General features: G+C 53.0%; 1 protein-coding gene across 1 annotated transcript in view; it reads left to right on the top strand.

Annotated features, from left to right (window-relative positions):
• The window catches only part of DSCAM (DS cell adhesion molecule), a gene marked incomplete at its 5' end in the record, with an annotated part of 429,780 nt that overhangs the window by 394,334 nt on the left and 7,458 nt on the right, over nucleotides 1–27,988 (top strand). The window contains 5 exons of the mRNA XM_084231592.1: nucleotides 7,073–7,103; nucleotides 13,503–13,618; nucleotides 17,461–17,610; nucleotides 23,621–23,818; nucleotides 25,052–25,354. Of these exons, the coding sequence (XP_084087718.1) occupies nucleotides 7,073–7,103; nucleotides 13,503–13,618; nucleotides 17,461–17,610; nucleotides 23,621–23,818; nucleotides 25,052–25,354 (798 nt within the window). The remainder of the gene's footprint in view (nucleotides 1–7,072; nucleotides 7,104–13,502; nucleotides 13,619–17,460; nucleotides 17,611–23,620; nucleotides 23,819–25,051; nucleotides 25,355–27,988) is intronic.

Genomic DNA, 27,988 nt, shown 5'->3' with positions numbered 1-27,988 from the left:
GCCATGTTTTTATTGTCCAAAATAAGGACATTTCTGATAATGTGTCAACGTTGTCTCAGCAACCACCTGTCAGGATCTACAATGGAAAGAAGCAGTTTGGATCAGAGAAAAATGCTAGAGGAGGCAGGACGAACACAGCTGTCCTCACCCGCGCGGCAGCTCCCGCCGCCGGCCTGTCCGCTTGCCAGAGGCCGCTAAGTGTTTCCGGCAGACTGGTTGGCCATAAAGACAAGCAACCTAGTTAGGTGAATGCAATATACCGTTCTTTTATGTAAAAATAAAAAAAAAAAAAGAAAATGGGACTCAAGCAATTTAGCCAACCTATATTCTTCCTTCCCGAGTGCTAATTTTAGAGCATAGCGACCTCCTAAAGTCTAAATTGCCTGCAAGTGCTACATTTTTTTTTTTTTTAAATCTGTGACTTTACCCAGGAGTTCAGAAGCCACATTCGGCTTTAATGCTGCCCTGATTTCCCCCCTTCCGAATCCTTTGAAGTGCAAGATGCTGAACGGGGTTACTGGCTGGGCCCCAACCTTATAAAAATGTGATTCCCGCGTCCAGCCGCCCTCTCCAGGACGGCTGGAAGCTCCTCCCTCAGCAGGGGTCTACGCCCAAGGGTGCAAGCTGTGCTGGCACCAGGCACAGGGTGAACTGGCAGTGCCCACCCGAAAATCTCCTGCCAAGACTTCAGAGAAGCTAAATAAAAGTCAGTGGCTGCCAGGAAATGTGACCATGCTTGTGTGGCAAAATGCCCCCTTCCCTGCAACAGCAGCATATTCCTGACTTTCAGCACACTTTGAAAGCGACTGATAGTATCAAACCAGGCCATTCCGGAAGGCCGTTCCCAGAGGGCCACAGCGCACATGGCAGGATGGGGGCGCAGGTGAAGGGCAGCCTTGAGGCACCCCCACTGTGTTCTTGCTCATACGTGCCCTTTATCTGCTCTGCGGAGGAGCTGAAAGCTCCTTGTTTGCAGACCAAATATTGGCTTGAGCTTTAATAATATAAAGGAAGAGGGGGGTGTCCAGGGGAGTCCATGACACTCAGACTTGAGGTGCTCACGGAGACCCCACCCCTGGGTGTAGGCTCCCGGCGTGGAGAAGCCCAGGGCTCCGCGTGTGAAGGACCCAGGAGTGAAGCCAGGACTCGTGGCCGCCGGCAGACGCTACGAAGTCAGGCTGCAGCTGGAGTCAGGCCTCCCCGGAGCGCCCCGTGCTGAGCTGCCTGGTCCTTTCCTCCCGCCCGCCCGTCCTTGGCCTGCCCTCCCTGCCTCCTGTCTTCTTTCTTCCTTCATTTTTGCCTGAATTTTTTAATAAGATCATCCTTTCAGGACACCACACTTGTGTGTAAGAGCTAAGTGAAAAGGGGATTCTGTGTGTGATAATGGGGAGCAGAGGAACAGTGGGGTGCAGCAGAGCTGAGCCGAGGGCGGCCGGGGCAGGGCCAGAGCGGCGACCGGGAGGGCGAGGTCAGCTCCGCCTGGCCCTGGCGTTGCCCCTGCACACCCTCCCCCACCCCCTCCACGTGTCCTGTTTCCTCCGATTTGAGCAGGTTTCTGGGGTTGGGTGTGTCTGTGATTGTCCTTCTTGGGTCTGTGTGTCCTGGCGGTTTTGGCCTCACCTCCTCTGAGCACGCTGGTGCCCGGAAGTCCGGTTTGTATCCTGGCAAGCTGGAGGCAGGGCGGCAGCCCTTACAAGACAGCCGCTCGGCGCGACCCTTCCAGTCCCCTGGAAGGGCAGGGACGCTGAGGGATCTGGCAAAGCAGAGCCTGAGACAGGTGGTCCCGCAGGACACCGTCTGCTTGGCCAGTCGTCAGTGTGTGCGAGGGGCGGCGGGGCCTGTCCACAGAGGAGCCGGCCCAGCACTATCCACCCCGCTGAGCTGGAACTGCAGAATGGAGGCGTAGCCAGGGGGTGAATGAGCTTCCTCGTGTGTCAGGGGATGTGCGGGCTGTGGCGGTGGCAGCTCTGACCCTCCACGCTGGCCCCTCCCCAGAACAAGCAGCCCCCCCCCCCCCAGGAGTCTCTCAGGTAAGCACCTTCCTGCGGAGGGTGCCAGGGAGGAGGCCAGCTGTGGCCGCCAGCCCCGTCCCCACAGCTCCCTTCACAGAGGACCCGCAGTTTCCAGTTTCTTCCTCGTCTTCCTTTTCGTGACTCTCTGCCAAACACTAGCCTGTTGTAGTCTCCTAATAGCTACGGAAATAGGTCAAGAAAAAGCTTGGCGTTCTTATGCCCTATTTTGCTGACATGAGAACGGAAGGAAACTTGTCCAAATCTCCTCTCAGTTAATGCGGAACTAGAAAGAGAACCTGCTCACTCTCGCCTACCCCAGTTCCCTGCCCATGAAATTTCTCCAGACTTTGGAATATTCTAGAAATACAGACATCTAGGCTGTCTCATCCACAATAAGTGAGCTTGCAAGGTTTATCAACAAACATGGAATCAAAAAAGGTATTAAGAGGTTTAACAGCTGGTTTACAATTTTATTTTTGCCTATTGAAAATATTTGGTGTATCTGTTGTTCTTTTTAACCTTTGCATTCACGAGCTCTTCATCTTCCCCCTTGTAAAAGTATTTCTCCTGGCTCGCGAGTCTTCAGCCCTCTGCCCTTCTCTCTACTTCTTTTCACCACTGAATTCTTGAGTGTTCTGTCCGTGCCTCCCTGTGGCTCCCAGACCCCGGGCTCACTCTCCCTCCACCCACCCCTCAAATGGAACTGCTCCCTGAAGAAAAACAGCCAGTGGCCTCTGATCCCCCAAAACGCCTTTCGTTTGTCATTTTCTGTCCCTCTTTGCACAGAGTGTCAGCAAATGTCAGTTTCCGAGACTCCTTCCTTCCCATTTCGCTATCACTAGATTATCCAGGTGGTGCTTCTCCCTCGTCCACCCCGGGCAGTGAAGGGCGAGCCAGGCCCAGGCTGGGGTGCAGGGGCGCCAGCGGTCTGGGAGACATCACAAAGCCCGGGTCCCAGATCGGGCTTTGAAGTTTGTGAGGGAATGTGACAGGCAACACAAAAGGCTGTTCGGCTGTGTTTCAGCGAGAGGAACAAGATTTGGGACAATGTTCTGAAGTTAACAGATGGTGGGTAGAGGGAGAAATGACGCAACACCTGCTTTCCTCTGATGTGCACCAGAAGCGCTGTTCAAACCATGAAGTATGGAGCAGGAGTCGTAAGAAACAGGGAGCGAGAAGAGGAAGTCGGCAGATCTAGAGGAGGGAGCCAGGGAGGAATTGCTTCAGGTGGCTTGAGGAAATAATCAAAGCCCCTGATTATTTAAATGGATTTAGTCTTTCAGAAGCTATTGTGTTGAGGTCATTCCGGGGGAGAGACCTTATGGAGGAGGAGGCACAACACCCCCAGCCCTGGGAGTGGAGGCGCCGTGGTGACAGTGAGCCCCGACAGACAGCAGCCGCCCGGGCACCAACAAATGCTCTGATGATCCCCTGAAAGGGAAGATTGTTTTCCTACTGGAAATATTAGGGCTGGCATCGTGGCATTCCAGCCCCGAAATCCCAAAAGATAACATGCGAGAATTCCGAGCAAAATTTTTCCAGATATAACAAGACCTTTGTGGAGCCTCTTTGAACAGTCAAGTTAGCGGCGTTAGAACTAGTGCTGCTTCATATTCGTCTCCAAAACCAACGAATTCTTAGAAGCTGCACATTGAAACAAGCCAGGTTAGTTTCCAGAAAGATGGATTGGAAACAGTGAGGAAGGACGGGGTGGCCAGGGGTCCCGATGCGCCCCGGGAGCGGTGACAGGACCAACGGCTCAGGGGGCGGCAGCCACGGCCGCAGCCGACGCAGAAGGAGCCCCGGTGAGAACGCGGATGTGTTAGGGAGAAGAATTCAACACTAAGGGATTGTGCAAGGCTGCAATCAAGGTGCTAAAATTTAATAAGGATCATCGTAAAGTCTTCTAGGGAAGTTGTGAAAATCCATTCGCGGCACACGACGAGCCTGTGTTCTCACTGGAGGGGGCATCAAAGGGAAGAACTGCAAAACCCGCGCCGGCGTCTGCGCTCAACCCCATCTCCTGAAGGATAATGAGAAATCACAGATATTTCATCGACGAGAGGCCCAGGGAGAGAATGACCCGGGAATTATGCCGGGTAGAGTGGTGAGAAGATGCGAGCATTTCACCAGGAGAGCGGACATGGCGGCTGTGGGCGCCCCCTGGCCCAGCGCGTGCCAGTCCCAGGCGTCACCGCCAACGTGCCCAGCTGGACCTGGCCTCGGGCTTCAACGCGAGACAAGGACGGCGGCTCTCACGAGTCAGGGCACCGGCACAAACGCTTTGTGTGGCTCCGCGGCCTACTCGGGACTGAGCTGACCCTGGAGATGAGGACACACGGGTCAACGGAGAGGCGTGTTGAGGGGGATCGGCAGTCTCGGTGGAGGGTCCCCGAGAGGACGGCCCTGCAGGGGCAGCCGCAGCGTCCACCCTTCCCTCGAGCACCCGGGGCCCGGCTCATTGTGGAATCTACCCTGGATGCGTAGACGCGATTCGAACACTTCGTGGGAAGCTGATTTGAAGTCTTCAAAACTCGTCAGCCTCCATGATTTTTTTCAGTTTTTTAACTTGCCAGATTCTCTTCCCACCCCTAAACAGAAGCGAGTGGGGGCTCCCCACAGCCCCGCCTCCAGGTCCTGCACCCACGGCTGTCACTGTGTGCCTGTGTCCCGCCCGGTCCCCAGTTTGCCGCTCCCCTGCACTCGCGCTGCTGGTGCCTGCGCGCCCGGTGGCCCCCGAGTCTTGCGGGTGCTGCCTTCAGACGAACACATCCCTTCCTGGCCCCTGCCCCTGCTGCACCCCGTGGGCCCAGCACTACCTCCTTTACCACTGGCCCTGCCCAGACCACCCTACTGAGTTTTCTGGGTGCCCACCTCACCTCTGCCCTCCTCACACGCCTCCCCTCAGCTCAGGCACAAGCGGGCAGATTTTGACCAGTAACACAGAGACACACCCCATTTAGCTCCTCACAGTCGTGAGTCTCTGTCCAGTGAAATTCACCCAGCCCTTGCTTCCTGAAGGGGTTCAGAACCCTGCTCCTTCTGTCCACGCGCCCCGAGCTCCAGGCTTCCTTCAAGGTGGGGTGTCTTGCGTCCTTCCCGACTGAGCCAGCTTGAGGCAGCCCCTCAGTCGGGGGGCACTGGGCATCTGCTCACGGGGTCCCTGCAGACCTCATGCAGACTCCGCTCTACCCATGAAGACTGGAAGCATCATGACGAAGGGAGAGTTTGAGCCACAGCCCTGCCTAATGTGGGTGATGAGCCCCAATTGTATCTGAGCCCCAGGCCCGTGGTTTCTGAACAAGGCCATAATAATTCCAGGCAGAGCCCAGTAGGAGGAGGACATGCACCGTTAGTCCTGGTAACCGGCACCAGCCGGACTCCTGGTACACACTCAGCTGTGACCCCCACCCAGCCCGCGCACACCCTGCCCTCTGACGTGCCGTCCCGACCCCACCCCTGTGCTGAACGTCCACCACGCTTCTCAGCCGCCCAGAGACATTTGTAGACATGGACGGCTTGCTTTGGGGTGGGGAGCATGTCCTCATTTAAGGGGGCTCCGTTGTCGCTGATCGGATGCTACAATTCCTCAGGACACTGACAGGAAAAAATTCACAGGAGAAAAACGGCTGACCAACTTGAAGAACAGGAGAATGAGGAGGATAGAAAGGGGGGAAAGAGATTCAGGCTGGAGATCTTGGAGGCTGAGTTTGCATCACATCATGAGCTGATGTGGAATGTTTCCTGCTCAGGATTTTCCCCTCGTCTTTAGAGTTTTGAACTAACCATACTTTTGGTTGTGACCTAGAACTAATTACATCCCCGGCTCCTGACACACAATAGATGAATGTGCTTTGCAATGTTACATCATTCAGGAAGAGGAGTCAGATTTGCTTTGCTTTGTGTTTAAGATAAATATAAAGACGTGAGCTGGGAAATTAAACGCTGTTTGCTTTCTTCACTGGGCTGTGTCTGTGGGCTGAGGGACTGAGTCTCTCTTCCCCGTGACGCGCCCCATTATTCTGGGTGCCGGTGGGAGCCGGCAGAGCTGACTCCAAGAATCAAGCTTCGGTGCTCTGGGGTGCCAGCCCTTGGGGGCTGGGACTGTCCACACCTCCCCGTGAGCATGCTGCTCCCTGAATGAAAACAGTTGCGTTTAAATGTCAACCCCAACAGATGAAAGTACTCCAGCAGATGAATTTCTTCTTTAGAGAGCCAGTCACATAGTCCCCTGAATCCATTTCCAGAAAGTTCTGTCCGCTGAACACAGCATTTCACATCAAGACTTTTAGAAAGTGATGAGAGAAAAACAAAAAGAAGGCTTTTGTGTTCTAAGGAAGAAACATTCCTTTTTGCCGGGGCAAAATGTGTAAAAAGAAGAAACTCTATTTTAGGGGAATGAGAATTTCAAAGCAGTACCACCCCAAAAAGTGGAATGTTTTACTACATCATTTTTAGACAGGATATCTTTTGTCAGAAGTGGTAACCAGGCCTTGGTAAACAATGTCCTCAGAGAAAAAAATGAAGGAGAATTTTCTTTCAGATTTTAAACATCTGAGCTTTCAGCACGGCGATGTCATTTACGCAATTCCGTGACTGACAAGGGGCCCAGAGCTCTGTAATAATACCTCTGTAAGAGATCCAGCTGCCATCAGCTTCTTAATTTTGGTATTTTGAGAGCAAAAAGAGTGAAATTTGTACTCCTTTCATGAATTACTTTCAAAATGTTAATTACCTGGCAAGTGGAAATGAAATTGGGTTTTTGAAAATTGCCAAATAAATAGGTTGCAATGCAGCCTGCGGTAGTTTTCGGAGAATTTTTAGGCCCCCAGAGTGTTCATGTGTTACACATAATGCTTGTTATATGTAATATTACATATCCCCATGCAGAAGAAATAAGGAATTTATAGAACTCTTGGTTATTAGTAATGATTTGGATATATGCAGGGACATGTCAGAGTGGCTGTTGGCATCTGATTTTTTAGAATGCCTGTCATAAATGCCTATGTGCATGTTAATGAATTGTTTATCTTGTACTAATCTTCATTTTCTTTCCCCAGATGCAAAGAGCTTAGCTGAAATGCTGATGAGGTAAGCCAACAACACCCAGCATCCCAGATGCCATATTTAAAAGAACAATTTCCAACTTGCCTGAATGGTTTCCTAATGACACTCTGAAATTGGTGACACACTGTTGACATGTAGTGCCCGTGGAGTGTGCAGATACCAGGTAACAAACGACACCATCCATGGGTGGTGTCGTTGGCAGCACGAAACCTATGCTATGTCCTGATTAACTGCACCTACAGTTGACTGAGCCAGCTTGAGGCAGCCCCTCAGTTGGGGGGGGGGGCACTGGGCGTCTGCTCACGGGGTCCCTGCAGACCTCGTGCAGACTCTGCTCTACACATAAAGACTGGAAGCATCGTGACGAAGGGAGAGTTTGAGCCACAGCCCTGCCCAATGTGGGTGATGAGCCCCAGTTGTATCTGAGCCCCAGTCCCGTGGTTTCTGAACAAGGGCATAATAATTCCAGGCAGAGCCCAGTAGCCTCGGCTTTGCTTTACCCAAACAGGCCCCTTTTGATGTCAAGCCTTCTTCCTACCAGTTAGCCAGGTCACCCATAGAGGAAATGCCCATGTGCTGTGTGCATCAAAGGCTCTCTGGCCCCACCTCCCACCCCATCAGCACCCAGCACAGCGAACCCCCAAGCCCTGTGCTGCAAATGTGTGCTGTCTGTCCTGGGGGTCACTGTCTGGTCCTATGCATCACTTGCTACATGAAGGGCCGGGGTAGGTGACGAGTAATGAGCACCCCCAACTGCACAAGACAGCCCAGTAATTCATTAAGCTTTTTATATTATAATGACTAACCAAAAAGTGAAAGCAGGTCATCAGTTTAAGAACTGGATAAGGAAAGAGGCGGGGGCCCTGGTGGTGAGCTTGCTGCTGCCGCTTGAGGAGCACAGGTGTGAGAGAGGAGGATGCGGAAGCGGTCTCCTTCCGCCCCCACCCCACGCAGCTGCCTGCATCTTCCTCCCCCATCTTTGCATGGAAGATCCACACTGTGTGTGACTCCCACCCCGTATCCTCGAAGACACAGGCAGAACTTGGTGTCCATTGGGCCAGCATGCCTTTCCGCAGGCCTCTTTGCTTGCCTGTCCTGTGCTCTAAAGCAATATGAATTGTAGGTGTAGGACATGGCGAAATCGAGGGTAATTTGGTAATACTTGGGGTGAGCAGCTGGATGAAACTTGGCGCCATTGGCCAAGGTTATGGGCCTTTTTCATTATGTAAGTAGGGAAGGGGTGTTGCTGGCAATGGAAGGACCCGCTTGGGTCTTGTTGAAATTGGGATGATTTTTAAACATCCAATGAAGGTGTCGAGTCGATAGCTGGTAGCAGGCATCTGGAGCGCAAAGGAGAGGCAAAGTGGTGCAGATGGCTCATCTCATATTTCCTCCCGATGGAGAGCTCGCCGTGCTAGATCCAGCTTGCAGGGGAACACTATGAAAGTCCACATGGAACGCCTTGAGCCCGTGCGCCTGTGAAAGGCTGTCCTAGTTTGGAAAACTGGCATTAGGACATCTGTGTGGCTCTGAGGGATAGCCAGACACATGCTCTTGCATGGACTAAATCTGCAGAACAGCTGGAAAACAAATCAGCAGGGCAGAATCATTCGATTTGTGTTAACTTACTGTAGAGGGCAGGAGTGGACACAGCAGGTGTTCTGACCCAGCAGCCCGGGTCAAGGAGGAGTCAGAGCCCTCAGTGCTTTTGCAGGTCTTTTATTTAGATTTACCAGGCTCACGGCAGGCAGAGGTGCTGGGGGGCCGGGAGGCTGGCTTACAAGCTGTTGTTCGGCCCCCAGCAAGTCTTCACTCTATCTGGGCTCTCCGGCCTTCTCTCATGTTCTCTCTGCTCCTCTGCTCTCCTGCTTCCATTCGTTCTTGGCTTCTGCTGGCGTTCCCGCAACGCCGCCCTTATAAACTCCGTCTCTCAATCCAGGTGCACCCACTCCAGGTGCCGCCATCAGGCGTGCATTCGGGACCACAGGGCTCCCTCATCTATCCTAATGGCGGGAGGGCAGAAAAGCCGGATACTTTTTCCTTCCCCTACACTGACCTACCTGTAAAGGCATCTTCTAATGTAAACTTAGAAAGATGAATCTGCTGATGACACTTAAAACTCGGAAGATTTCACAGTATTTAGGGTTCTGGATCCTTGTGGAGATGCTGTGGGCTCCCTGGGCACAGCCGGCTGGTGGTGTCTGCCGGGGACTACGAGCAGGGGCCCTTTTACGGAGCACGCCCTCCACTCCTCGCCCCGGCCATGGGCCCCGCCCGCTCCAGACGACCTGACTCACGTGCCCCCGAGTCTGGCTCCTGCTGTCTTTGCTGAGAGCTTCTGGCCACTTCTGTCCACTCCAAGCCATAGACAAACCTCTGCCTGAAAGCCTCCCTGTGACGCTGGGCACGAGTTTCTGACAGGCTCCACGTTTTTTCAATAGGATGATTTGGCGCTAATTAGCATCTCTGAGTCCCAGGATGCATCCCACCACCTCCTCACTTGCCCCAAGTCAAATCCTGGGCAGCATCTTCTTCCCTCTCCTTGGTTAGTAGAACAACCCCTCTACTGGTAAGACTAGATAAGAGCAGGAATGGACCGTGGCTCTGGCAGGTGACGGTTGCCAACGTGAAATTGGGAACATTAAAACTAGTAAGTACTCCCACTCAAGGGAGGTAAGGGGGCTTGCCTCTAAAAGGGGGTAATTGAAAAGGGAGGGGATTCCCAAGCTCCTCCAATAGGTGCTTTTATGGGATTCATTTAGAAGTCGAAGCAATGCTTTTAGTCATGAAGGTTTAGCTTAATCTGATTTTGGCCAAAGGCCATGTCACGTCCCTGATCTGCTTAAGGCCAATCATATTTTCAAGGTGACCAGAGGTCTGGGAGAGAGGCCGCTGGAGGGCTGTCCCTAAACTTCGCTGCCACTTTCTCTGGGAAGTCGAGGTCTTGGCAGGCTGGTGCGGGGAGATTACAGACCACCAGTCTGTGTTCTGGAAGGGAAGCTACCACGGGCTGGTCTGGGGCTGGTTTTGTGATGGTGGGCCAGTCATCTTACCTGTCTGTGTCCCACTGTCCTCATCTGAAAACACTCCAGAATTATTCCTAGTGTTGTCATTCTGTGATCTAAGAGAACTGAATATGTATTTTCTAATCCTGTTCCACGAGGAATTCTGAGTATCTTAGCAGGGTTAGCCATTGCAAAGTCAGACAGGCGAGGCTGCTTTAGGACACACAGACATTCTGGAATCTTCCAGGTCCCACGTGGCACCATCACCCCTGGCTGGGCTTTGCACACCTGTTCACATAGCAACGCCAACCACCCCACCTGCCCAGGTAGAAGAGAAAGTCCTTTTGCACGACGGGCAAGGGGAATTCTGAAAAGAACATCCCAGCCTGCTAAGAGGTTCGACTGGCCTGTCCTAAGTCTCTAACCTCCACATGGTTAGAGTCCAGGGGCCAGTACTAGCAAGGAGCTCATGTAGACAGACAACAGTTCACACTGAGAGTTGAATTAGTGTAGGTTTCCCTTGTCCGTATCTGTATACGCGTGGAAGGAAACACCTGACCCGTCACTGCGGTGAGAGGTGATTCTGGTGGCTCAGCAGCTGGGTCCCACTTCCAGACGCCTTGTCATATTGTTTTGAGGGGTGGGCTAGTGGGCAGTCGCCTTTGTTAGATTTTCCACAAATCCTAAGGAAATATTAAGGCTATAAAGAGTTATAGCAAGTGCAAGTAATGTATTTATTTGCTGGGCCCAGAAATATTCAGAAAACATTCAGAAATATTCAGAAAAATTCAGAAATATCCAGAAAATATTCGCTGTGAACCAGCCACAGCTCTCCATCATTTTAATCAGACAACCAGATGGCAAATGGGTGGTGGCAAATTATATTTCAATAATGACTAACCAATCCCTCTCTCATGATCCCATAACAGCAAAGATGCAATTTTGCTTCCCCACTGCCAACATGCAGAATCTTTTTCCAGGTTACAAATGACATTTCTTCAAATAACTTCTTTTTTGAAGGTTTGCTGCTGTTCTAAGGAACATAGGTTATCCTTTTTGGGAATTCCCCTTCATAGAACAATAGATTATGAGAGATGACACCAAGATTAAGGGAAAGAAACAAATTGGCTGGGACTTAATAGCCCTTTTAGAAGGGAAGAGAAGGGCTGCTCCCATGCCAAGCCTCCGGGCCTGGCACGGGGCTCACAGCTCTCCCCAAACTGCAGGCCTCCCATTGAGCACCTGCCCTGGACGCGTGCTGTTCTAAGTTCAGGGCCACACAGCAGGTGGAAATATTCCTTGAGCTTATTTTCCAGTGGGAGAGGCAGATGATAAATAAGTGTATGGAACACAGGCTTGAGGATTGGGGAGGGCTGTGGAGACACAGTAAGGGGGGAATGGGAGCCCCCATCATCCCATCACCCCATAGCTGGCCTCAGGACTCCTTGGAAAAGATGTCATCTGAGCCAAGCTCTGAAGAAAGGGAGGAAACCAGCTGCAGGGATGTCGGGGTATCAGGCTGGCCATGGGGAGCGGGGGGCTGTTGTAAGCACAGGGAGCAGCAAATCCAAGTGAGGGAGGAGCGGACAGTCCCCTCATCTCAAGTTCTGCTCAGCCACTCCCTGGCCTTCCTGCTCAGGCCTGGCAGCACGTCCCAGGAGAAGCAGCGCCCACCCCGCGCCGTGTCCTTGCTCTTAAGTTCGATCATATTCTGCATCTCTGTGCCAGCGGCAGAGGCTCAGGCTGGTTATTTACTTGCTTCCTGAGCCGGTCGACGCGGACCCCTCGTTGTTGCTGAAGTACAGTCTGCCCGCGCTGTTTCTCGGAGCAGCCGGCCGCCTCATGACTATTCATGACCGGCAGCAGGAACTAGCTCATGCTTCTATTTTTGGTGCAAGGACAAGCTCGAGTCCCTGGTGGAGTCTCCAGACAGATCCCTCAGCTATTCAGAGGAGGGGGTCCCCCATGTGTGTTTGTGGAAATGGAGCTTGCCTGAGCACAACACCCCCCCAAAGCAAAATGCTCTTCATTTCAGACAAGTGTTCGCGTCTCTGACCGGATGCGGTTCTTGCTGTTTTGAGCACAAATGAAGTGGAAGCTCAGTAAATAATGCAGGAGGAGAAAGACCCTGGGAAATATTCAGGTCAAAAGGTTTGAATTTGGGCCCCAGGTCACTCGCATCATGTAGCCCCGTGACCCGCTTACCCCCCTGCAAAGTAAGTCCGGAATGCTGGGCTGCCCGACTCTGACACGGTCACTGTCGTGGGCTGCTTTGTTTACGTGCAAATGAAGCGAAGGATGTTATCAATATTCAGAACAGCAACAGACATCCGCTTGCAGCAGGTCAAGGGACTCTTGGTGAACTTGACCTTCAGGTTGTTAACTCTCCTTGAGCCACAGGGCTCAAGCGTGGAGGAGTCCTCACAGATGAGCAGCATCTGGACTCCTGGTGAGTGGTTGGTCAGTTTGAGCTGCAGTCTGGACACTCCATTATTTTTTACATTATCAAACTAACACAGAGGGAACATCATTTCGTGCGTAGGCTCCAGAAATCACCTCAAAACACATGTTGACCATTACGGAGCTGTCACCACTGCTGAGGAGTCCCCGCTGGCTGGGTCATCTGAATGACCGCTGCTTCTTAGATAAACATTTTTAATATCTGAGCAAGCGCAGCTATCCCATGAAGACTCCCCTCCCCACAGCCATCGTTAATTAAAGCCTACTTTGTATTGTTTTATAGGATTCTCTTGAGCTTGTGCAGCAAGCAGTTTTTGTTTTTTTTTTTTACTATGGATATAAGTGGATTTGATTAGACCAAGGCAATGTCACCCCCCCCCCCATTTTCACTACATTCAGGAGGTAGATCACTGTGGGGGTAATTTTCTGGTATAGAAATTTTGAGGTGAAATTCATCTAGTAATTACTTTCTATTCTAAAATGTAGTATCAGGGCAGCTAACAAGGTTTACGGTTGGTTACTGGAACAAAAATAAAACCACAGCAGAAAAAAGTCCAAACCCCTTGGTCAGGCGCCGTGGGGAACGGCCAGTTCCCTGGGTCTCCTGCCCTCCTCCCGGAGCTGACAAGCAAAAACGCTGTTGCTTTAAAAATCACTTTTTGTGGCTTCATGTAATTTGACAGAAGAAATGGGAAGTTCCAAGGTTGCTAGTAATCGATATAAAATCAATTGCTGTCAACAACTTGTGTTTTTTACACCTGACAACTGACTGCCTCAATTTAATATTCATAAAGAACATTCAGACTGAGGGAAAAGGTCTGTCCTGTGCTGCTCTCCCTGCCCTTCCTGCAAGGCATTCACGTAGCCGCATGGTTAGTCAAGTGACAGCACAAGTGTGTACTGGCGTGATGCAGTGCTGATCTGTGTCAGTTAATGCCTCCTCCCTATTTTGTTCCAGTAAGAATACCCGGACCTCGGACACCCTGAGCAAGCAACAGCAGACCCTGAGGATGCACATCGACATACCCAGGGCTCAGCTGCTGATTGAAGAGAGAGACACCATGGAGACCATTGGTAAGCTTGCGCTCTTTGCCACTTGACACAATGTGGCTGCCACAGCCTTGCGCTCTCATCCCAAACCCTGGACCATCGGAAATACTAGTAGAGGAGCACCTGGAATGCTACACTAGCCATGGAGTTAGAAAGTAGAGAACTGTTATTACAGCGAATAAGTTACCAGCCAACATGGAGGGAAATGAACTTAGACACATTTCAGAGGTCACCTGAGACTGGAGCTCGCCAGTGCTGACCCGCAGGGGGTCGTTCCTGGGAGGCCATTGGTACCGCCCCAAAGAGCAAGACCCTGTAATCAAATCAACCTACAAGGGCTGCTTCCCAAAGTCCGGGCTTGGAAATCCACCCTGTGCTCTCTTCCTCGACTCCAACAAGGTCTTCATTAAAGAGTATGTTTGAAATCTACTTAACACTTAACAAAGGTCCTGGGAGGGTTTCCTTCTAGTGCCTTGCAAACACCCAGCCCCCTTGCTCCAAGATTGCAGACACCTGGCAGGCTGCTGCAGCCTCTGCCCCAGCCCAGCCCTCTTCATTCCTTCTGCCCTCTTTGAAGTCCTGGTCCCACACGGCCTGCCTAGAGAGTCCTATTCCTGCCAGAAGCAGGCTTTCTGTTCCACTGCAACCGGGACTGGGAGGCTCTCTAGATGTCACTTTATGTGCATGGTTTAATTTAATCCTCCAACCAACACTGCAAAAGGCAGAACTTTGCAGCTGAGACTCAGACAGGTGTTGGAGCTCATGGGACTCCCAGATGATGGGGAGCAGACCCAGGCCCTACATTCACTCCAGCAGGCGTCGTCCAGAACCGCTCACTGCAGAAGTGCCACTGAGCAACCGGTGCTCTGGAGACTTGCTGAGGCAGGTTTCTGAGGCTGCTTCTTCTCAAACTTCACCCTGTGTTTGTTCTGGAAGGTGTTGCCAGCACCTGGTCATGGAGTAACCCCTTCCTGGGCATTCGCTAAAATTACCCAACTCCTGGCGTGTCCCCTCAATAGTGCCTGCCAAGAAAGCAGTGGTCAGGGCCAGGCCAGCAGGACAATCCCCTGCCATGGTTGGTTTCTGGAATAAAAATAAAACCACATGAGACAAAGTCCAGACCCCTTGGTCAGGCGCCGTGGGGAACATCTGGTTCCCTGGATCTCCTGCCCTCGCCACACAGCTGACAAGCAAATCCCCTGCCTTATTAAGTTCTGCTAGAAATGCAGAGATACCTTCACCTGGCAGCTCCTGAATTGTGAGGCCTGACCTTCCCCGGCAGGAAGCAAGCCTGGTATGGACAGAGTAGCAGCGCTGGAGAAGGCTGCTGACCTCCGCCAGCCAACTTCAGTGAAACACTACCGTGTGTGTAAGGGGGCACTGCTCACCCTAGATCCCCAAGATTTTATCTGCCTGCTCAGTCAGGACACACCTGGAGGATCTGTGTTTGATTTTCTCTTCTTTTCTGGAATCCCTTTCATTGAACTCAATCGCTTGGGCATTGAGACTAAAATATCCCGTGAAACATTAATTCAAACACCAAAACGCACCTTCAAGCTTATGCTGTAGCTGGGGCATTTGCTAAGTGTTGCTGCCTAGACGTGTGGCTCATTCCACCCGTGGCCACTGTCCCCTTCTCTCAGGGGACCTGGAGAGGAGCCTCGCCCTCCCCGAGCTGGCGCGGCAGCAGAGAAGGGCCGCCGTCCACTCTGCGCCGTCCACTCTCCCTTAGCCAGAGACATGGCACCTTCCTTCAGATCATCCATCACCCAGCGTTGCTGACCCCGGGGGAGGCTGGACAGTCGGTCAATGGCATTTTCTAATTATTGGGGAAGTAGAAATGTGATGCTTTAAAATGTTCTGGGCTCTGACTCCCAGACTCCGCTGGGGCGAGCCATTCATTTCCAGCCAGAACGAAAGGCTCACCTCACGAACTGACAGGCACCTGAAACTCCCATTAAAAGTATGTCACGGAGCCCCACGGAAAATGGGGTGTGCTCCTCGCGGGGCTACCTGTGGGAAACCGAGACCCGTCGGTATTATTAATGGAAAACAGATCTAGGTGCCAGGCACTGGGCCAGGTCCAGCTGCATGCAGCGGAGAACGGTGACCTCGTCGAGGGTCGGGGAGGTCCAGGGCCAGAGCCCCAGCCGAGACCTGGCTTCTGCACCGGCCTGCACCCCCCGCAGGCCGCGCTGCCAGCAGACACCTTGGCATCTGCCCTCTACTTCTCTGCCAAGAAGTTTTATTCCAACTTCCAGAGGCTTTCCTTCCCTGCCAGAGCCTGAGTAATTGCTTTTGTAAGGTTCGTTCTGTTAAGAGCCTTTTTTGGGCACAGAAGCCGAGCTGCTGGTGGTGCCCTTCACATCACCGGTCCGCAGCCAGGCACGAAGAGCGTGGTCCCAGCCGATGGGTAAACTCGCAGGAACACCATCCCAGGCCACAGTGCTTGCATATTTATGAACAATCCATAACCTTACCAAAGCTTCCCGGGGAGTCAAAAAGCTCTTAAGAAAGTGTGAAAAGTATCACAACAAAGTAATGAAAATTTGAGACAACTAAATGATGACACACAGCTCAGCAAATGCTCCTTCCAACACATGATCCAGTCATCCCACTCTGGGTATTTACCCCCAAAATAGGAAAACACTACTCTGAAAAGACGTGCACACCCCATGCTTACTGCAGAACTATTCACAATCACCAGGAGCGGGAAACCACCTCAGGGGCCAGAGGCAGATGAGTGGGTGAAGATGTGTCCTCCATTATCTACTCAAGTATCAATTAAAAAAAAAAAGATGAAGTCCAGCCATTTGCAACAACAGCACGGGTGGACCTAGGGGGGCTGATGCTCAGTGAATAAGCCAGAGAGACAAAGACAAGCACTGTATGATTTCACTCAGGAAATACAGGGAAACAAACAGATGAACTAAATAAAACAACAACAAGCTTTGAGGCTGTCAGACCAGTTGGTGGTGACCAGATGGGAAGGGGGCGGGAGGGTAAATCAGGACAAGGGGGTGGGGGGCAATGGTGTGGTGAGGACAGGACAGGATCCTTCCCGGTGACCTGGCTGTAGTAGATGTTCATGCCGGCTCTCGACAATGTGTACCTGCAATGGATATAATGTCATATTGCAAGGTTCCTTCCATCAAACAATAAAATAAAAACAACAAACTACCAAGAATAAATGAATCAGTAAAAGGCTCTGAATCCGCCTGAACCCAGCTCCTCTTCCCTGACCTCAAGTGCCCACACCGGTGGGATGCTGGAAATCTGACAACTGAGTCATTCTGAGAAGTCTACTAAAGGATGCGCCAGAGTAATTAAAGCTCAGGTGAGGTGGGGAGCAAAGGAACATACCTCAAAACCTTTACAGCAGAATAATCAATAAGCTCTGAAAACTGGCCTTGCTCCCTCCCCCGCCCCATCTTCTGCCGAGTCCAGCAGGGAGCCAGCCGGGAGGCCGGTCCTGCCAACAGAGCTCATTTTAAATGGCAGCCTCATCACCGGGGCCTACTGACCTCGCCGGGAAGAACTTAGGCAAGGGAAGTGCTTAGCTGCCGCCCCTATCCCCCGTAATCAGTGTTTGCTCCATGAGAAGAAATGCAGCCCAAGGGAGCAGAGACCCCTGCTGCCGTCATTCTCTCAGGCTCTTGCTCCGAAGGCAGTCCTCAGGAGAAGCGTCTATTTTCAGCATTCTAGAGCAGTCCAGTGAGGTGCTTGAGTTCTTAGTTGTTTTCGTTGCTTGCGATGAGATTATTATGGATGCTATAAAGAATATTACAAGCACATAAGGGGAGAAGCGGGGAAGGGGTCACAAAGTGGGTAATCCTGCCTGCTCCCCGTTTCTTGCTCTCCCACAGACGACCGCTCCACAGTGCTGCTGACAGATGCCGACTTCGGAGAGGCGGCCAAGCAGAAGTCTCTGACGGTGACCCACACGGTCCACTACCAATCTGTGTCACAGGCCACCGGGCCTTTGGTGGATGTTTCGGATGCCCGGCCGGGAACAAGTGAGTGTCCCCCAGCACTGAAGCTGGGTCGGTGGGTGTTTTGCTGCTGTCCCTAGCAAGTGAAATTCAGAGACTTCAGCCCCAGCCTGAACAAATAGGTATCGCAGCCTCTGTTATTGGGATACTGAGCTTTTATTGTTTGATCTTAGCTATTATTAAAATCATGTCATTTGAAGCCAGTAACTCTGGGTATTAGTTTACTACAAAGGTGCTAGAAACTTCAGGTCAAGGTAATTGTTTTTTATGAAGACACAGGAAAATGGAAGGTGACTTGGTATGTATCTACTGGGGGCCGAGAGTGGGCCAGAAAGATGCTGCCATATTTTATCTTTGCAACAACCCTGCAGGTACCTGCTTAAAAAGCAGATCCCATAGCCCCACTATACAGATGAGAGAGCCCAGGGCAGAGACGTGAGGGGAGCAGCTGGCGGCACATCATCACAGGCAGTGGAACCCAGCTGTAGGTGTTCCGTCCCCAGAGCTCAAGCTTTGCTCCCGAACACACTGTTGGAGGAAAATTATACTTCTGGCTAATGCGGGAATTATGTTTGGTTTAGTTATTAATATTAGCATTCATAATATATGGAAATTAATTACTGTGATGAAATGAAACCCCCTATTATATGTCCAGAGCTTATTAATTAGATAGTCTTGTTTCTTCTAATTAAAATTGTTCCTAAATCTCTTTAAAGACTCAGAAATCAATGTCCTGATGATTATCTTTTGGGAAGCTTTGATGTCTAGCTTTTAAATCTCTAATTGTTCTCTTTGCCAGAATTTACATTCTCAGAGGGTTATAATTAGAAGAATAAATATTATAATGTTAAGAGCTACTCATCATGCTTTCTGACTTGCAAGGCACTGGAGCAGGGGCCTGAGCTTCGTGGAGCAAACGGATGGTTCCACAGAACTGCCACGTATAGCAGGACTCAACGATTTTTGAAATTCGTTTGAAATATGTTCAAGAGCTCGCTGCAGAGGTCCGGTTTCTCCTTCTGTCTGCCCCCCTCCCTCCTCTGATGATGTCACGGGGGAGAATTAGCTTGGGAGGGCTGGGTCTCGAGAGCCCTGCTCACAGAGCTTTCATCGCGTTCCTTGACATCCTCTGCGGCTGTTGGCTTCTCCGTGCTGATCTGATCTGGCTTCCTCGGGCCACCGCAGCCCTGCGCTGCTTACTGCTATTAAGGCGGGAAAGGTCATCTATCCCGAAGAGACTAGATCGATGCAGCCTTGATATCAACGTTCTTCTGGCCCAGTCAGCATGGAAGTTAATGGAGACATTAGCGGGAGGAGAGGCCGAGGCGGCGAGAGCCAGACAGACGCCCCGGCAGCAGCTGCCAAGCTCTGTGAGCTTCAATCTCCCGGCGCGGGGCTGCTCAAAGGCGGGTTCCCGGCCTCAGCCTGGGGATTCTGAGCTCAAGGACTAGAGCAGGGCCCGGGAATATGCATTGCAACTGGCCCCCTGGGTGATTCTGATGCGGGCTGCCTGGACCTCGCGCTGGAAGACCTGTCCCTGTGTTGGCCGAGGGTGGGGTGAACCCAGGAGGAGGCTGGGAGCAGCTCGCCCTCCTCATAGCACTTCAGTCCTCCCTGCCTGACAGAGAGAACGCGCCTGCCCCTCCTCCCCCTTCCCCACCCACCATGTTCAGCCAGCAGAGAAGCGCAGGCAGGCTGGGGTGCACAATGAGGAAGGGGGGCAGGCAGAGGAATGCAGCCCAGGAGCCCTCAACCTTGTGATCAGCCTGGATGGTGAGAAAGCTGATCTGGTGACACTCAGAGCCTCAAGTGAGGCCCCGACGGAGGCCTGAGCCTCAGCAACAGCAGCGGGAGACCCCTCGGGGCTGGCAGGAGGCCCACGGGCATGCGCATCTCTCCTGCCTGGCCCTGGAGGCCTGGCAGGGCTGTTGGAGGACCAGAACCTGCATCTAGGTTCAGCTTGCTGGGGACCTGTGCCTTGGCCAGTGGTCCTGGGGGAAGCCAGACGCTCCACAGGAAGCTTAAGCTTTTGTCCATCAGTCAGTACCAGGAGACAGTAGAAGAGGAGGCTGTGATGGTGGCTTGTTGGAGTGGAGATAGCAGAGGCCCCTTGGGCTCAGGGTCTTTGGGGGCCTCCCCTGAGGAGCCGCTGGAGCCGAGTCACACCAGGGGCCAGGCGCGGGGAGGGAAGGAGAGAGAGGTGGGAATTCCTGTTGTTCCAAATCGCCACCTGCCACTGTGCTGCTCACACACTGGACTCCTAGCATTTCCTCAGATTCTGAGCTGCAGCCGGTCCCCTCGGGCAGGTGGGAGAGATGAGACAGTCGGCTGTTAATAGCTTCCTGCCCTGCACGGGGAGCCTTGGCTGTCCCTGCAGCTCTGCCTGCTTCCCTCTGGAGCACCAGGCCTGGGGGGCCCTGGGACGGGGCTGGCCAGCCTCAAACCGCCCCCGCATGCAGGCAGCCTCTCCATGTCCCTCTCTAGCGCCACCCACCTCGGAGATGAGGGGCACGGGGTCTAAGTCAGGGACACACCTCCAGGGCCCCTCCCTGGACACCCTGCCGCCTCTGAGCAGGGAGGTCGCCAGTCGAGGGCAGCTGGAAGGACACGGCAGGCCCAGCCGGCCACGGAGTAAGAGAAGCGCATCGTGGAGATTCTAATTTTTCGGTGGCGACTTTGGAAACTGCGTGCTCTGTCACCTGCAGGTGTCGACCTGGGGGTGCTCAGGGAGGTAAGGCGTGTCCGTGCGTGATCGGCCTGGACTGACACTTCTCCATCAAGTGATAGGAATTCCAGGCCCTCCCGTCTCATTGTCTCAACAAGACGACAGTAAAGTCACATCAAGTTGCGTTCTCAGCAGCGACAAGCCCTGAAGAGCAGGAGCTGGCCCTGAAAGCACATGATGGCACATGATGTGTTTCCCAACCCTGTTACCCACAAAATCCTCTCTTACTCCCAAATCCAGGCTAATTTAAATCATCTGAATCAGTGGTGATTAAAAAAGAAAAACACCTGGAGCTTAATGCAGGTTCACACCCTGTTTTGAAAGGCCAGGCGTTCTGTGTCCCTCACCCTCTCAGCTGACTGCTCAGTGCACATGTGCCCGGTACCACGTCAAACCCCACCTAGAAGGCTGGAGAGACAAAGAAGCTTCTTTCCATGCCGGGGGGTGGGGGATCCCCGCATTGAGGCAGTAGCTTAGCCAGGGTCTCCCTGGTGGAATCCACGTGTGGCTCTGATGTTAGCTGCTCTCTCAGGAGCAGTCTCGTAGCAGAGCTCAGTCCAGGTACAAGACAGCTCCAAAACCTCATTATTTTAAGTGTGCTAAGCACCCCAGTAGGCCACCTGCTAAGGCAATTTCACCTCTAAGATGCTCACTTCGAACAGAAGGGAACCGAGGAGAGCAGTCACGTGATCTATATTCCCAGCATCGCCTGGCCACTGGAGAGCTCATCTAGCAAACAGGGATGAACAAACATTACCTCTAAGAGTTCTGGCTTTGAATACAGGCTGACATGGTCAACTTGGCCATGGAACTGATTTCAGAGAGAGGACTCTGGAGGCGAGGGCCTGCGTGGCCCCAGCACTGATGGAAGAACTCAATGGAGGACACACAGGGGAGGGTTTGAGGAGCCTGAGAAAACTGCGTCCTTGAAGGGGACTCTCAAACTGACCCTCCCCCCGACACGCACACAAGCATTCATGCCAGAAACAAGCCCGATCCGCAGCTGTAGTTGCAAGAAACTTAAAGAAGAATAAAAATGAGAACTCTCAAAACTTATGTAAGGGACTGGGTAATTTTCTGGAAAAGATTCATTAGCATTTAAATAACAAGCTCCACTTATTTAAGCTCCACTTATCAAGTCAATAGTGCCTGGAAGACATTTAGCCTCCTACCCATGAGAATGTTTTTCTCTCTCTTTGAGGACCTCTCTGCTAGCATGGCAGTGGAGAAACACAATTATCATTCACACCTTGCGGTCCAGCGAGGGTGGCGCCCTGCATATCATCTGTATTCTAATCGAGGCCGAAATATATTTCAGTAAAGTCTTCTGTGGAATCTTGCAAGTCAGGGATAAAATATGTTTTTAAATCAATGTCCAGAGTAGATGCACCAAGACAGATCATCTTGATGATCCAGGAAATTCTAAAATATATCGATGTGTCTGCCATTATCACGCCTCTCTGCAGCTTTGTGGAATGATGGATGAGGTTCAAAGTCCAATAACTGGAAACTTGCAAAGAGGAAAATCCTCCATTTAAAAAGAAAGTCATGCCATCACTTTCAAGCGCTTGCCTCCTAGAAGCCAACAAGGCATTAGAGATGGGTCAGTGTCTTGGCGGATGCCCCACTGGAAAACAGAAGTGCAGGGGAGGAGGTGTGTGGGCCAGGGGTGACGGTCTCTGAATGGACAGGTAGAGTCTGGGGCTCCATTTCTATCCCTTCGTAGCCGTGTCACTTCCCTTTGCTTCTATTGCTTCACCCAATGGATGTGGTCATCTCAGGACATCTGAGCTCCAGGGATTCTAGCTGTCTTTGCAGTGGGTCCCAGGAGGGACCTCTACTCCCCTGCCCTGGAGGAACTTCCAGGCCGCTGAGGGCACACAACCAAGATGGTGTAAGAATGTCCCAGGTTGTCCTGCTCAGTTTTGCTTCTTTGACTCCACCTCTGTGGGTGGAGCAGGGCCTGGAGACCACTATTGTTAGCAGTGTGGACGCTGTTTTGAAATATAACTGAGTGCAGTTCCTCCTAGAAAAGCAGAGCATTTAGAGTTTGGCAAAGGCTTATCTCAGACCTTACGTTGGCTTAGGTAGAGCCCCAGGACACTCATCCCAGGTAACTAAGCCTCTCCCTGCCTTTCCATTGAGTTCCAGAAAGGCAACGTGCAATGTGCTATTAGAACGTTCTTTTTTAGAACTAACCGAAGAGTTCAGCTAAGAACTTGGTCCACCCCACTGTCATACTGCCTTTGGCTACAGATTTGGAGACCATGACACCCTTCTGGTACCAACCCACGTGTGTTAACCTTTGTCTTTTTTTGAAGATGGTAGACAGGAAATTTGATGCTTGTTAACCATTGCTGTCCATGTTAAAGAATCCACATCTTTGTCTGAATCCAGATAATTCCATCGAAAAACTATTCTACCTTAAGCAAAGGTCTAAGATGTTGTTAGAACACAACGACATCACCATTTGTCCTAGGAACTTGCAGTTTAGGTGAATGAGTAAATACCAGACCACAGTGAGACAGGAGGTCCCGCTAACCACTCTCTAGAGCTGTGGTAACAACACACCACAGGCAAGAAATTTGTTCTCCCAGTTCTAGAGGCCTGAAGTCCAAACCTCAGGTGTCAGCAGGGTGGTGCTCCCTCTGACACCTGGATAGGAGGACTCCTTGCCTCTCCCCGGTTTCCTGGGGCCTGAAGCTGCAGGGCTCCCATCTCTGCCTTGTGGCTGCAGGCCCTGCCCCATGGCTGAGTCTGTCTCCTCTTCTCGTGAGGTGCCTCGTCCGCTTGGATGAGGGGCCCTCCTTCCGCCAGCGTGGCCTCATTTTAACTAACCGCATCTGTGATGACCTTCTTCCCAAGAGAACCCGTTTGTGAGTCCCTGGGGGTTAGGACGTGGACATATCTTTAGGAAGAACCTGAGTCAACCCAAAACGACAGCTCCTGGTGGAAGAGCCATTAGCTGGTAGCACATTAGGGTGCATTTGCTCAGGTCCCTCTTCCAGAAGATGGTGATTCTCAGAAGTGATGCGCCTCGGGCCACAGAACCACTAACCACCAAGAACGAGATTCAGGTCCCCAAGTCCAAGCCTATGTGCTTCCCCATAGGATTTTTGGAAGTGCTTAAGCACCACGTGAGTGTTCAGGCTGTGAGAAAAGGTCGTGAGTACTTGGCACAGGACAGGCAGGGCACAGGAGGGCTTCCTGGAGGCGTGAGCACAGCTGAGCCAGGAAAACCCAACTCCGCACCTTGGCACTACTGAGCACAGCTCTGGAAACACCAACACTGTCCTTGGCTCTTCCCAGATCCGACCACCCGGAGGAACGCGAAGGCAGGGCCCACGGCGAGGAACCGGTACGCCAGCCAGTGGACCCTCAACAGACCCCACCCCACCATTTCAGCACACACCCTCACCACAGACTGGAGGCTGCCGACGCCCAGGGCTGCCGGCTCCATGGACAAGGAGAGCGACAGCTACAGCGTCAGCCCCTCGCAGGACACAGGTAGGGAACGCCCCCACCCGTGCCCCACTCACTCCCTTAAGGGTCACTTTCAAACTGGGAGGTTATTTGTCTGGGTACAGGTGTGACTGTACAGCACTGTACACCCCTTGGCACCCCAAGAATTCCACTAAGCAGAACGGCAAAGTGTCAATTTCATCGGAGCCCTGAATCTCAGACCCGTGATTCCTCCCCCTTTAATCCGCACCCCTGGGGAGATGCAGACATCTTCCATACGGCCCCCACGCGGAGGCATCACTCCAAGTCATCCTCTGAGGGCCTGGCCACTACCATCTCCAGGGCTAAGACGCTGCCCTGGGAGTTACCCGACAGGGTCAGGGTCGCGGCGCCCTCCATTTGGAGCTGGGGCTGAGCCCTCTGACAACTCCCCAGGGTGGTGATGAGGTAAGCAGCCAGGCTGTGCCAGCAGCCACCAGGCCTCCCTTCTGAGAGAAGACAGGGCCTAAGAATAGCACCCGTTGGCTCCCCCCTTAAATGCTGAAAAGAAATTATATCTAAGCCTAATAGCTGTAGGAAATTTTAATACTCATTTTCTTTTGTTCTGGATGATACACTTCAAAAATAGTGTTCCAAGGGCGGAGTGCCACTGCGCACATCGAGTTTATGGCTGTTCCTTCTCTTTGAAGAGTCTCGGGGTGCCACCGAGGTGACTTCAAAACTTTTTGGGGGGCCGACAATGCAGAGATTCCTCTGACCAAGTGCTCCCTTTTTGGCCTGGGGGGTTCTAGTCCCCATAAAGGGCAGCAAACACAAAAGCAGAGCTGGTGAGGGGCGGGAGGCACCCTGCCTAGTGCCCGGCGTGCCCCGGCAGCCCCAGCCTCACGTGGGCCGCCAGGAAGGCCTGAGACCCGAGGAGCTGATGCAGGGCTGGGGCCACCGTGCCAGGTACTGGCTGGTTTGTGGTCAGAGCAGGGAGGGGGGCCAGTGGCTGCTTCATTCACACCCACTTGTTTGAACTCGGAGCAGAACTTTTTAAGGGGAGGGCGTTGCCGAGTCCTGGACAAGTCCCAGGGTGGGGACACGTGACCACTGTTTCAGCAGAAACAAGCTCCCTGAACCCGCCTTCCCGCGGCTCGTGGAGCCAGCGTGGTGGTGACAAGGTGGATCTCGAGGGCCCCGGACCCCACCAGGCACACGGGGATGTGGAGGAGCAGCCGCAGCCAGCGGGTCAGGTGGCTCACAGGCCTCAGCTGTTTTCTCTTTTCCACGGAGCAGATCGAGCACGAAGCAGCATGGTCTCCACAGAAAGTGCCTCCTCCACCTACGAAGAACTGGCCAGGGCCTACGAGCACGCCAAGATGGAGGAACAGCTGAGGCACGCCAAGTTCACCATCACCGAGTGCTTCATATCGGACACGTCATCCGAGCAGCTGACGGCAGGGACTAACGAGTACACGGACAGCCTGACCTCCAGCACCCCTTCAGAATCGGGGATCTGCAGATTCACTGCGTCTCCCCCCAAACCTCAGGATGGAGGGCGAGTGATGAACATGGCGGTTCCAAAGGCACATCGGCCAGGTGAGCATGAAAGTGGCTGCCAGAGGGGGCGCCCGTGGCAGCACCCCCCAACCCACATGTGCTGTGGGCCCCCCAACCCTACTCTGGGCTTTTCTCCCTCTGCCGCTGCATAAGCAGCCCCCAGGCTCGCTGGCTCTCCCCACAGCACCATTTATCTTGTTTCTGGCGGGGCGACCCATTGGCGGCCCCAGTGTCTGGAGGGTCAGCTTCCAGGGCGGGCTCAGCTGGCAGTTGGTGCTGGCGAGTCCTTCTGGTGCGGGTTTCCCGTCAGGCGGCCCGGGCCGCCTCATCGCAGGGCCCCGAGAGCCACACAGAGGAAACAGCCTGGAAACTGACAGGTTGCTTCTGCCATATGCGATTGTGCAGGCAGCCTCGGCACCCGAGGGCCCAGATTCCAGAGGAGAACCCCACACATGATGAGAGGGGCGTCAAAAATATGGTTAAGGCTGCTCTCCTGAGGCTTCCAAAGGAGAGTGCTCTGACCAGCCAGCCGGCGCCGGGCCTCGGCCTTCTGAGGGAGCTGTCGAAGTGGCGGTGACCAGCTGAGGTCAAGCCTGGTCTTCACGTCCAGCACCTGAGCGTGGTGTGGGTCTGGGGTGTGAGCTCCAAGCTCCACAGTAAGGCTGTGGAGCCTGGCAGATAGTGAGGGTGAGGAGTGAGATGGGGAGCAGGGCGCAGGGAGCAGAGGGAGTGTGGATGAGAATCCAGAGGGAAGACACTCCAGCAGCTGCTGCCTACGGCCCGGGTAGGAGTGGCGGCGTAGGAGCGAGTTTGGTTCTTGTGGTAACTGAGGTTCTCAGTTCTGGGCTCAGATACGGCGCCAGGCAGCAGGACTACAAGGCACCGGGCTTTTAGCCTGAGCGCACACACGGCCCCTCTCCCGGGGTCGCCCTGGGCCCGCCCTGCACACCGACGTCTTCTGCGGGCTGCGCTGTCCGCCCCTGAAGAACAGTCTTAGTTTCTTTGCCCCATTCTCCGAACCACTGTCCGTGTTCCAGCTCAGAAATTCATCTTCGCTTCTAAAGTGCTGTGATTCCTTTGGTTTCTATGGCATAAGTCCCAGTGAAATGAGCCTCAAAAATGCATAAAAATATGTAAAATAAGAATGGCCCGGCCGGCCGCTAGTCCTCGTCCTGAGTCAAGATTTGCAGCAACATCTAACAGAGCGACGGCTTCATTCATTTTCCTTCTGCCTCGCTCCCTAGGGACAGAAGTTATTTCTGGGCATGTTGGTTTCCAGTATTTTCTGTTGTTGACATTTATTTGCAAGGCTAATGCAGGAAAACGTGGGGTAAATGCCGTGGCTTTTTGTGGCTGTGCAGCCCAAGGTGAGGGAGAGCAGGGAGGAGCGGGGAGTGGGGAGCATGCTGCCACCCCCAGGCTCAGAGGCCACATGGGTGAAGGAGCCCAAGGGTTCTGGAGCAGGCGTGCAGCAGAGAGCAGACAGCATATGCGTGAGGTCCTAGGGCCTGTGGCCACCGGTGGGAATTGTCACCAGCCCCGGGGTGGTCTCGGATGGTGACTGCCCCTGTGTACCCCTCCTTCTGTTAATTTCCTGGAAAGCATCGCCTCCTCCACGCTGCCCACACTCCATGCTTCTGTCTCAGGGCGCTGCCACCATGCCCCTGCGGGGAGCGGCTCCGGGGCTGCCTAAGGTGAGGAGCCTCACACCTGTGCTTCAGACAGGGGTGAGTGTCCTACCAGCGTGGGCCTCCCTTCAGGACACAGCCGCTGGGACCCAGCAGAGCAATGCAAGAGCCAACTGCGCCCCTGTCGCTGTCGGTGACTCTTCTAATTAAAATGCTTTTATAACTTCAGGCAAGAATAATACTTTAAATCATGGTGCACACTAGCATCCGCTAAGTCCGCCTGCCCTGGAATTTGTGTCATCAGGACCCAGCTCGGCCCCTGAAGCCCTTCCCTCAGGTTCCTTTGTAAGTTCCCGAGCTCGCGGCAGCCTGGATCCCGGTCCCGACTCCCTGTCTTGCTGACAGAGGCCGAGTCCATGCGGCCTCCGCCCACACAGGCGCACGCACCGGGTCTCCGGGTGGTGGCCGTCTGCCCGTGCGGCCGGCTGGCTCTCTGGCTGGCTTTCCCCTCACCATCTGTCTTTCTCGATAACTTCCCCTGAACGTGATCCCAAGCTTTTCAGCTGTCCGCAGCTTGCAGTCAAGTGAAGGGCATTTGGCCAGATCAGGCTTCGGGAAGAGGAATCGCAGGCCTTGTCGGCCTTGGTCTTTCTGTCCAGTTCCAGCCTCCCAGCCCCTGGTGAGCCTGGGACTGTTTCTGGAGGACTCAGCTGCAGCCTCCACCTGACCCTGCGCCAGGCACGGGGGGTGGCCCTGGATGGCCAGACTGGCCAGCTGGTAGAAGTATGACAATTGGAAATCATTAGTACAATCCATAGGACGACTAAGTCTGCTCATCTTCCAACCTAGTAAATAAGTGACGTACGTTCCAATTTATTATTATTTTTTTATTGTGGCAACACTGGTTTGTAATTCTGGACAAGATTTAGGGGACTGGGGTTCAGGTTCACACCCCTCAGGTGTGTGTGAGCTGAGGAAACTAAAAAAGACAAGTTGGCAAAATTAAACCAAATAAACGAGGGCACAAAGTGAAGAAGGCGGGGGT

This window comes from Talpa europaea (genome assembly GCF_964194135.1).
Source record: "Talpa europaea genome assembly, chromosome: 4".
NCBI lineage: Eukaryota > Metazoa > Chordata > Mammalia > Eulipotyphla > Talpidae > Talpa > Talpa europaea.
Note: the sequence above shows the minus strand (reverse complement) of the source record. Positions and strands in the feature narration are given on the sequence as shown.